The sequence below is a fragment of the Mesoplodon bidens genome (genome assembly GCF_964165515.1).
Source record: "Mesoplodon bidens genome assembly, chromosome: 5".
NCBI classification, from domain to species: Eukaryota; Metazoa; Chordata; class Mammalia; order Artiodactyla; family Ziphiidae; genus Mesoplodon; species Mesoplodon bidens.
In genome coordinates, this window is record NC_138161.1 from 35,308,080 (window position 1) to 35,320,167 (window position 12,088).

The 12,088-nt window shown below is 35.1% G+C and overlaps 1 protein-coding gene across 1 annotated transcript in view; it reads right to left on the reverse strand.

Annotated features, from left to right (window-relative positions):
• GBE1 (1,4-alpha-glucan branching enzyme 1) overlaps positions 1–12,088 on the reverse strand; it is a 296,584-nt gene that overhangs the window by 122,931 nt on the left and 161,565 nt on the right. The window contains exon 7 of the mRNA XM_081235731.1: positions 7,915–8,124. Within this exon, the coding sequence (XP_081091857.1) occupies positions 7,915–8,124 (210 nt within the window). The remainder of the gene's footprint in view (positions 1–7,914; positions 8,125–12,088) is intronic.

Sequence of the window (12,088 nt, forward strand, 5' to 3'; positions counted from 1 at the left end):
AGAGCTTAAGTCTTAGAAAAGTTGGCTATTATGCTGTTTTGTTTCCTAAAGCACTGGGAGAAAATGTTAACTATAACTGCCCCTGAGTTTTAGTGATGCTTTCAGCAGACAGAGAATTTTGAAAGGCTACACAGGAAAAGGTCTAATCTTGGGGAGATATTTTAAGCTGAAAAAAGACAATGAAATAAATCCTGAGGCTGATGGCTTGTCTTACTAACAGTGAAAGAAAAAAGAAGCAGAATGAAGACCAAATAGAGATATCTCACCACCACAAAATTGGGATGGGAAATTCAGAAGTTTGAGAAAAATATGCCTGATCACTAGTCCAAATGAATGGGGGCTGGGGGGGAGGAGACCCTCAAAAATAAATAATTCTTATATTACTTATAAATTATGTGCCTTTCCAAAATTTTAAGAGATACCTATATTTTCTGAAAATAACTGGCTCACTGTAACATAGGTTATTTATCTGCAGCATAACACTAAGGAAATCATTCAGCTAGGAAACCATGAAATATCTCTTCATAACTTCAAAACTGCTAGTCCATAACCTAGAAAACAGACATGCTTAAACAAGTTGTTTTGTTACACACAGATAAAAAGAGAAAAATGGATTTTTTTTCACATTTTACCTGCTTGTTTAGAAAGGTCATAAGAAAAATCCAGATATTATTATTATAGACTCAACAAAATTCGCAGACTTAAATAAACAACCACTGAATAGGGATCTTTGGACCATTTTCACAGGCATGTACCATTGCCTGAAGTTAAAAACGCTGCTTTTAAGACATAGACCTACTAGAGAATGGACTTGAGGAGATGGGGAGGGGTAAGGGTAAGCTGTGACAAAGCGAGAGAGTGGCATGGACATATATACACTACCAAAAGTAAAATAGATAGCTAGTGGGAAGCAGCCGCATAGCACAGGGAGATCAGCTCGGTGCTTTGTGACCACCTAGAAGGGTGGGATAGGGAGGGTGGGAGGGAGGGAGGTGCAAGAGGGAAGAGATGGGAACATATGTATATGTATAACTGATTCTCTTTTTTCTAAAGGAGAAACTAACACACCATTGTAAAGCAATTATACTCCAATAAAGAGGTAAAAAAGCAAACAAACAAAAAAACTCGCTGCTTTTGAAGCCATGCTGGACATTTTCAAATTTAAGGTAAATTACCAAGTAAGAAGAGTCCTACTTTAGAGTGAGTTTGCATTTGAGAAGGTGAATGTTACAGGTGAGTAAGACCTAAGTACTCAAGATATTTTCACGATATCCCTGTGCACTTAAAGTTTAGACTTGTGGGAATAAACGAGGCAGATAATACCAGGAACAAAGTTTACACAAAGACTATAAATCCTTACTCCAGTGCTGTGCTTTGCAGCAATGGAAACCTTTCTGCTAGGCTGAATAATCTCATAAACCCTGTAAGAGAAGTAGTATTTCTACCATTCAAACTCAAATCCAGACAGATTAGATTGATATAGCAACTTTCTTAATCGCCTTTACAAAAGAAAATTAGCCTGTCTGAATTTTGAATCTAACTCTACCTTCTCTGAAGTAGTAGATTTAACCATTTGCCTCAATCAAGCTGAAATAAGGTTCTGGTTTAAACAAGATAAAATTACTAAAAGGAAGAGAGAAAATTCTGTAAAAGAAGAAAACAGAAAGACATTTTCTGGGACATCCAGCATTATTAACAATCTTATTGTGAAAATTTAATATTCTTAATGGATAGGCTATGTAAGTTATTCTTAGTTTATTTTTAATTGTCTGACTCCCTTTGGAATAGTTAACTGTTTGCTAAATCTATGTCCGAAATTGTCTTTTAATCTTCCATCATTTGCTTTTTATTAAGCAAATAGGAAAGGTATTTATCTAAAATAATACTGTATTACTTCAATTAAAAAATATTCAATGTTCTGAAATCTATCCAAAGAAATTAAAACATATACTTTCTTTTAGGGTTTTATGCTAGCTTAAATATACAGAAAATATCGTCTCCCTAAAGATATGACATAGGGTAAATGCTCAATAAGTTTATTCAATAAATTATTCAATAAATTTATGAATGAATTGATCAGAAAAAAAAAGGTTCTTCTTCTTTAAAAAAAAATCTTTGATGTTAACCTTAATTTACCTAAGCAATTATTTGTAAACTTTTTTAACTGTGTGTCTTATCAGCACACTCCTCCATATGTGTATTTATTTATTAACTGTATATATACCACTTTAGTAATATATTAATAGATCCACAAAAAGAAACTAAAAATAAAGATAAGGGCCTCCCTGGTGGCGCAGTGGTTGAGAGTCCGCCTGCCGATGCAGGGGATACGGGTTCGTGCCCTGGTCTGGGAGGATCCCATGTGCCGCGGAGCGGCTGGGCCCGTGAGCCATGGCCGCTGGGCCTGCGCATCCGGAGCCTGTGCTCCGCAACGGGAGAGGCCACAACAGTGAGAGGCCCGCATACCGCAAAAAGAAAAAAAAAAAAAAAAAAAAAAAAAAAAAAAAAAAAAAAAAATAAAGATAAAATAATCAAGGTCTGGTTAAACTTAAAATTGCTTTGATAGGTGATTTTAATGCTCGTCCTGGCTATAATAATAGCTCACTAAAATACATAGATATAAATGAAAGAAGAGAATCAATGGCTATCTTTATTAAGTTATAAAACTTTTTTTTCCAACTCCTTCCACTATCTACCATCTTTCATGAAATATGGATTGTATATTTCATTTTCCCTGAAGTTAGTTAGGTGATCTTGCCAATTAACCACAAGGTGATTCATTTATATTTATAATTATATTTATAAGCATAACCAATGGGCTTAAGACAAACTATAATTGGAACAATTTTAGAAACTTGGCAAAAAATGCTCCAAGATTCATGTGTATGCAAATAAAAACATTTTTATGACTGGAATCATTTGTGGCAATAAAATCACGAACATGGAAACTTTTTCTTGATATTTGCCCCAAATGGTTTCCCCATAGCTAAACTTTCTTTGAAAGCACTTACTTCAAATTAACTGTTAAAATGTCACCTATACCCTGAAGGGAGTGATTTTTTTGTATTTGTTTTTCCCAAATTTCTGATAAGCATAAGCACAGAAATTTCAAGCATATATATCTAGCAATGTGTCCTAGATGAATCTAAAACTTTTCCAGATAATACCTGTTTTCAACAGAAGTTGAACACATTTACCTCTTTTATGCTATTTTTCTGTGTTATTGTGGCCATTTTTACTACAGCAAAAAAGAGTGATTATTTCACCCGATGGCCTGTTGCTTTTTGTTTTTTGCTTTTAAGAAATCACAAAGCAGCATATGACTTTAAAGCTCTCTTAAAATATAATATTTTAGAGGTTTCTATTCATGTCCTAGATGCTTAGTTTTTAGATATCCTGCTAATCATAATGGTGTCATATATTCATTAATTAATATATCAATGAACAATAATACTTAAATTAAGGTTCATCATTAATAATTGATTGTCATGATATGATATCATATAAATATATGCCAAAATTTTGTTTAGAATTTTAGAACCTATGTTTATGAGCATTTATCCAAGGAATGTAAGATTGGCTTGACATTCAAAAATCAATAAATGCAATTCACTATATTGACAAACTAAAAAAGAAACATCACATAAGATATCAACAGAATATTTAAGATTCAAATATCCACTCTCAGAAGGAAAGGCCCCATGAATTTCCTTCCACATTCTAACTCGTGGAAAAGACCTAGCAAGATTAAGAAGATCCACATATTATAGTGTATGTACTAAAGGATAGTTTACTCCATGTGGTTATGACTTTAAAAAATCAAATTGGATTCACTTTTTGTTTCTGAAAGGAACTCTAATAACTCAAGATAAGAGTATCTTCCTGCCTAATAGTTGTCACACTACAAACTCATGCTGACAGAATATGATTACACTACTTTTGTACCCAAATGTAAGGTTCGGGGGGGAAAAAATGAGCATGAGCTCTACTATGCTATCTCCTTTGAGATTTGTATCTTATCTTTGAAGGAAATACTCAACAAAAAACTGTTCCCTTTCGAAGCTTTAGTAAAGGTTATGGTATAATAATTGTTAAGCTCCACAAATTGTGCAGTTGTCTTGTTATTTTATCAAGTGCATTTACATAGTGCCAGATACATATGCAAAATACAATTTAAAACTGAGACCATTAAATTATATCCATTATTTCTCACTCTAGAAACTTTTGAAACTTATGGGTGACAGATTTGTCAAGAAGTTCTCTTTACCAACTAAAGAAAGAACAACCCAACCTCTGTTATGAACTGTCATTAGTAATTTAGCAGAGCTAGAAGGCAGTTCAGCCGAGTAGACAGAAAATTAAAACATGGGCAGCTCCTGATTGGAAATTTATTCATAACAGGTAATGAAATAGCACAGTCAGGATCTCTGGTATTACTCAGAGTGAGAGATTTAATTCTGATAACTCTGATGATGACACTTGAATCAGAGATTATAAATGGTGACAGGTTGTGACATACAGATAGAATGAAATGAGCATCAGCAACATACCTCTACAGAAGCTGATTCTATATAAGATCAACATTTTCTTAATTTCAAAAATTATTATAAGTTTTCAAAAAAGAGGTTTATTAGGGCCTTAGGCAAACCCTGTACCATTTTTATATCTACTTTTCAATGGAGTAAAATATTAATCAACATATCAAAGGTAAGGGGTGAAAAATAACATATCTTAAAACATGAAGTATAAATTGTTGTTTCTGATTTCATCTGAATAAGGAACAAGCCCAAAATTATAGATGAATAGCTATCCTATGTATAGAGTAAGAGTAAAGGTTTGGGTTTTCCTGTGTTTATATGCATGAAAAGAATACTCATTAAGTGCAGCCACATAAATATAAAGTTATTTGTATTTGTAAAGAATAATAATTTTTATTTTGGATTTTCTATACCTTTTTATATTTTCTAATTAACAAAAATGGCATTATTAGTTTTAAAATGATTAGTATATTTTTTGAAAATTGCCTATTTCAGACAAACTCTCTACCACAGAAATACAGCTGAGAAAAATAACAAAATTTCCACATAGACAGGTATTTCAATACATCTCTTTTGAATTTGTGAACTGGCATATTTACTGTGTATGGTTAAAACTTGTTAGATGTGGGGATTTTAAAACTTAGCCCTAAAATTCTTTAATACTCCTGCCACTGAAATAAAAGGGTCTATGCCCCTTGAATCTGTAATTGTTTGGACAATAGCTTATAGCAGAAATGACGCCATGTCAGTTTCCAGACCCAGACCATAACATGGAAGAGAAAAGATGTCACACTGACCTAGCCCCAGTTGCAGATCTGGAAGTAAAATAAACAACTGCTGTTGTCCGAAGTCACTAAATTTTGAGCTGGTTTGTTAAGCAGCAATAAATAACCAAAAGAGCATCGGACTTTGATCATGAATGCTGGTTATAAAAATGGTTTTCGCATTACACCAAAACAATGTTATATTACATATGCTATAACTAGTCAGAAGAGAAGGAAGAAAATGTAATAAAAAAAAGAAAAATGCAATACACTTTCATCAGGCTAACATAAATTTTATCAATAAAGTTTTCAATAAATTACAACACAGTATTGAGAAAATAATTCAAAGAATCTTAGAATCTTTAGTATGTTATAAATTGAAAAACCTAAATATTACAGAATTATTTGCTTAAATTTGGTGATTTAACTTTTTAAATTTGGTTTTGTAGGATTTATCTATATTGTTTAATGATGTTGTAATTAAAAGCATAAACCTATATAGAAAATACTAATTCTATAAAAATTAGAGAATTTAAATATTGTCAAATAGAACAACATATTGAATAATAGAAATACATTTTAAATGGAACTATATTTACAGAGGTCTAAGCCTACATGACATAATGCAGCCCCGAAAAGTCATAATAAAAAAATAATAACAAGATAAAATCATACTACATGTTATTTACCAAAAGTAAGCACTTGAGAAAGATTAATAGTTAATTCAATAAAAAAGAAACTGAGTATTGGGTTGGCCAAAAAGTTTGTTCGAGTTTTTCGGTAACATCTTATGGAAAAACCCAAACACACTTTTTGGCCAACACAATATTAAATAAAAATGTTAAATATGTCTTAATTTCGGTAATATAAACAATAGAATTGTTTTAAGACAATTATGTATAATTCCTTTTCCTTAGAAAACTGGATAACTTTAAATGGACTTTGAGAGCTCAGGATACAGAAAAATACCCTATAATAAATATTTTAATAAAATAAAGAATCGTTTTATAACATAAAAATCCACCTACTTAATGTATTTCTTTTCAAGACACAGTTCCACAGCAGAATAGTTTCAAAACATAAAAATTTAACAATTTAGTGTATTTCTTTCATAAGGCACAGTTCTACAGGATAGAGTCAACATTATTCATCCAAATATGAACCAGAAAGTTCAATTAATTGTATTTCTTGTCCACAAGCTACTTTGATAAGATTTACTCAATAATGAAATTGTTAAGAATCACATCATAGAATTAGCACAGGTTCAGTCCTTTTTACTCATTATAAATCTACAGTATAAAAAGCAATATTCAAAAGGTGACACAAATACAAAATACCTTTACAGAGGGAATTGTATTAATCCCAAAACTCTGCCTCCTCTTATAATGAAAACCTGAGAACCAGAATGATTAATCGATTTGTACCAGAGTGAAACTAGGCCTGGAACCCTGCCACCTGCTTCTAACTTTTGTGTCTTTTCTCATATATTATGCTGCTTCATCTGGCACGAGTGATTCCTATACAGCTATGAAATATAAAATAATGCATGATAATAAGAAAAGAGTGAAGCAAAACAACTTCCTCCATATAAAAGTCATCTTAAAAAAAAGTCATCTAATTTATGCTGAAACATTAGAATTCTTCATTTTATCAAAGTCCTTGCTGAAACATTTTTCTACACTGTTTGTTTTCCAGATATGTGCATATTTATTTATGGTACAACATCCAACAGAAAATTCATTATACTCTTTCAGAAATATTATAAAAATTAGTTATACATTACTTGACACTCTTCTACTTTTAATATGCCTGAAATCATATTTTCATTATATTTTCACTAATGATAAAAAATGGATACAAGTTGACAGTATTTTTTATTTTACAAAATTTTTGCCATGTTTTGGAATTTAGATTTAATCACCTAAAACACCCTTCTAATTAGATGGCAAGCCAGAGATGTATTTAATCTTAAGGAATTGTTTTAGCACTAAGCCTTAGTTTATTATCTGTGTGATGGTCATAACAATAGTACTTACCACATGTAAGTAGAATTGTTGTGCAGAATAAATAAAATATGTAGCTAATATATCTAAATCTTTGGCACCATACCTGACATATTACATACTAATAAATGTCAGTTGTTATTATAGTTTAGCTGCAATCAAAAACATGGTAATGTTAAGATTTAGCTGCAATCAAAAACATGGTAATATTAAGATAGCAACACATAAAGTATGATTTTTAAAAAATGGCCTACTTAAAACAAGGTGTATTCTTCTATTAAAAGGCAATTTGCTATGTTTAATTCCAACTGATAAAGTACTTTTTAGATATTAAAAAATTATTCACATTAACCTTTTAAGGGGCAATATAACCAATATATGTTAAATAGCATATGATTTGTAAAACCAAAATTTAGCGCAACTTACCATCAATACATGTGCTAATCAAAACAAGGTAAATTCTATTAGTATGTTAAACATTTCTCATAATTTTTTTTTAAAAATTAAGAAATTAAATACCAGTGAGAGAGTATACATACAATGAATTTAGTAAAATTCCTTGAATTATTTTTTAAACAAATAAGACATTTCCATATTCTATGTACGTACCTGGAGTAGGCAAACAATCGACTATCCCAAAGATTATGATTCCCTCTAGGTCCGTAATGAAAGTAACAGGACTCTGTCCCATCAAACATATTCAATCCATCTTCTGAATTTTTTGAGGCATGGCTATGTACCACATCTAAGAGGACTGTAATACCCATTGAGTGAGCTGTGTCAACCAGTTCTTTCAGCTCTTCAGGAGTTCCATAACGGCTTAAGGTAAAGGAGACAGCAAAAACAAGATCACATCATATTTAAACCAAACAGCCAATCATTTACTGAGAATCCATTGTTTTACCAGCACAGTACTAGATACTTCAAATGTACAAATGTAGTATGATATAATACTTAGATATAAGTCAAAGTTGCTTAATAGTTGTTATTAGGCATTTTTGAAAGCATTCAATAAAAAAATAAATCTGGCTGTTAATTGTAGATTTATAGCACAATGAAAATTCACATTTTGAGTAGGTAGACAGTAAAATTCCACTTTTCTATACTCAGAGTTTCTGATTTCCATCGCCAAACCTAGCTAGTTTGAGGGGTATGGTCATTCCTGTCCACATACCTGGCCATCCCTTTAAGCATGCATGGTTGGGATTGTGAGGGCTCTTAGAATACTTCTTTGAATATCCTTGGTGCCTTAATTGAGGCCATTTCTCCTTTACTTACTTATTCCCAGACTGGAATGCCTCAAGTACCAGCGGGTCCTGTCACCACCCAAGCAGGAAAGATAGGCAGCTCACATGCACATGGGTTTGTGTTAAAAACAGTTTTCTAGTCAGCATGAAACAGGAAACAAAAATCACTCCCAAGAGGAAGGCCTTTCTTAACCTATGTAAAAATCTCAATACTGCAGTCTTCCATAACATCAACTTTTGCTTTTAAATAAAAAATCACTCTTGTGATAAATTGTTTACTATCTCTCTTCCTCACTAGACTACATGTCCCTTGAGGGCAGGGGCTCTGACCATCTAGTTTCCCACGTTACAGTACAGTGCTTAGTATGCAGTGGGGCTCCTGATAGCAGATTCCACGGAGCAGCAAGAACTAGCCTCTAAAAATGCAAATATGATCATGTCATCTTCTCTCTAAAATCATATTTGCACTCCCATTGTCCTTAGGATAAAGACCACTGTCCTTATAAAGACTTACTGCACTGCCTAATCTGGCTCCTTCCAGTAAGTTTAGACTTATGACACTCTACCCATTACTCTTCTTATCCTACTGACCTCACCTTTTTTTAAATTTTTTTCATTTATTTAGATGCTGGGGGTAGGAGTTTATTAATTAATTAATTAATTTTTGCTATGTTGGGTCTTCGTTTCTGTGTGAGGGCTTTCTCTAGTTGTGGCAAGTGGGGGCCACTCTTCATCACGGTGCGCAGGCCTCTCACTATCACGGCCTCTCTTGTTGCGGAGCACAGGCTCCAGACGCTCAGGCTCAGTACTTGTGGCTCACGGGCCTAGTTGCTCTGCGGCATGTGGGATCCTCCCAGACCAGGGCTCGAACCCGTGTCCTCTGCATTAGCAGGCAGATTCTCAACCACTGCACCACCAGGGAAGCCCCCTGACCTCACCTTTTTTCCCACTCATTGAACATCATGTTCAATGAATAAACAGCCCTAAAGTTTCATTCATTCATTCATTTGTTTGACAAATACTTATTAAGCTATCTACCATGTGCCAAAAAATTTTCTATGCTCCAGAGATTCAGCAGTGTACAAAATAAACATCACTGGCCTTATGGAATTTAGATTCCAGTTGGATGATAACAAATAAATAAGCAAAACATGTGGAATGTCAGGCAGCAATAACTGCTCTAAAGAAAAATGAAGCAAGGCCACTGGTCAGAAGGGAAGGTTTGCTGTTTTAAATATGGTCATCAGTGAAAGTTTTATGACAAAGGCAATATTTCAGCGAAGACCTGAAAGAAATAGGGAGGAAGGCATGTGAATATTTAAGGGGCAGAGTGTTCAGAAAGAAAGAGCACTGGAGGTAGAAATGAGCCAGGAGCATCTGAAGAAGAGCAAATACTCTAGTGTGGCTGGAGTGGAATAATCAAGAAAGAGATGAGCTCAGAGAGTTGGCCAAGACCCAGATCACATGCGGCCTCATGGATCAATGTGAGGCATTTAGCTTCTATTCTGAAAGGGACAGGGAATCATCAGAGTTCTGAGCAAGAGAGTGACATGATCTGACTTTCATTTTAAAAAGACGACTTTATATACTGTGCAGAAAGTGGTCCACATGTGTGGAGAGGGAGAAAGCTAGGGAAGGAGGACAAGAGAATAGAGTGACCAGTTACAGACCTAATGAAATAAGGCAAGTGAGAAACAGCAACTTGGACCATGGTGGTAGCAGTTGAAGCAGCCAGATTGGGGATATATTTTGAAGTTACCAGTGGTTAGGTTTTCTGATAGCTAGAGTATGGGGGGGGGATATAATGGGAAAAGTCAAGTATAAGGCAGCTGGCTTAAACAATTGGAAGATGGAGATGTCATTTATTAAATTAGTGAAGATAGCAAGAGAAGAAGGTTAGAAGATAAGATCAGATATTTAATCTGGGACAGGTTAAGAATGAGATATGTACTACATACCCCAACCTCAAATAGGCACTGTTTGAAGTTCACAACAGAGGTGAGGACTGGAGAACTAAATTTTGCAGTTGGCATATAAAGTGTATTTGAGGAGACTGGTCCAAGATGGCAGAGTACATGGATGTGCTCTCACTCCCTCTTGCGAGAGCACCAGAATCACAACTAACTGTTGAACAATCATTGACAGGAAGATACTGGAACACACCAAAAAAGATATGCCACATCCAAAGACAAAGGAGAAGCCACAATGAGATGGTAGGAGGGGCGCAATCAAAATAAAATCAAATCCCATAACTGCTGGGTGGGTGACTCACAAGCTGGACAACACTTAAACCACAGAAGTCCACCCACTGAAGTAAAGGTTCTGAGGCCCACGTCAGGCTTCCCAACCTGGGGGTGCGGCAATGGGAGGAGGAATTCCTAGAGGATCAGACTTTGAAGGCTAGGGGGATTGGACTGCAGGACTTCAACAGGAATGGGGGAAACAGAGACTCCACTCCTGGAGGGCACACACAAAGTACTGTGCATGTTGGGACCCAGGGGAAGGAATAGTGACTCCATAGGAGACTAAACCAGACCTACCTGCTAGTATTGGAGGATCTCCTTCAGAGGTGGAGGGTGGCTGTGGCTCACCGTGAGGACCAGAACACTGGCAACAGAAGTTCTGGGAAGTGCTCCTTGGCATGAGCCCTCCCAGTGTCGGCCATTAGCCCCACCAAAGAGCCCTGGTAGGCTCCAGTGTTCCCTTGCCTCAGGCCAAACAACCAACAGGGAGGGAACCCAGCTCCACCCATGAGCAGACAAGCAGATTAAAGTTTTACTGAGCTCTGACCACCAGAACAACAGCCAGCTCTACCCACCACTAGTCCTTCCCATCAGGAAACATGCATAAGCCTCTTAGATAGCCTAATCCAACAGAGGGCAGAGAGCAGAAGCAAGAAGAACTACAATCCTGCAGCCTGTGGAACAAAAACCACATTCACAGAAAGATAGACAAGATGAAAAGGCAGAGGGCTATGTACCAGATGAAGGAACAAGATAAAACCCCAGAAAAACAACTAATTGCAGTGGAGATAGGTAACCTTCTAGAAAAAGAATTCAAAATAATGATAGCGAAGATGATCCAGGACCTCAGAAAAACAACGGAGGCAAAGATCGAGAAGATGCAAGAAATGTTTAACAAAGACCTAGAAGAATTAAAGAACAAACCAACAGAGATGAACAATACAATAACTGAAATGAAAAATATACTGGAAGGAATCAGTAGCAGAATAACTGAGGCAGAAGAAAAGGTAAGTGACCTGGAAGACAGAAAGGTGGAATTCACTGCTGCAGAACAGAATAAAGAAAAAGAATGAAAAGAAATGAAGACAGCCCAAGAGACCTCTGGGACAACATTAAACACAACAATATTTGCATTATAGGGGTCCCAGAAGGAGAAAAGAGAGAGAAGCGACCTGAGAAAATATTTGAAGAGATTATAGTTGAAAACTTCCCTAACGTGGGAAAGGAAATAGTCACTCAAGTCCAGGAAGTGCAGAGAGTCCCATATAGGATAAACCAAGGAGAAACACGCTG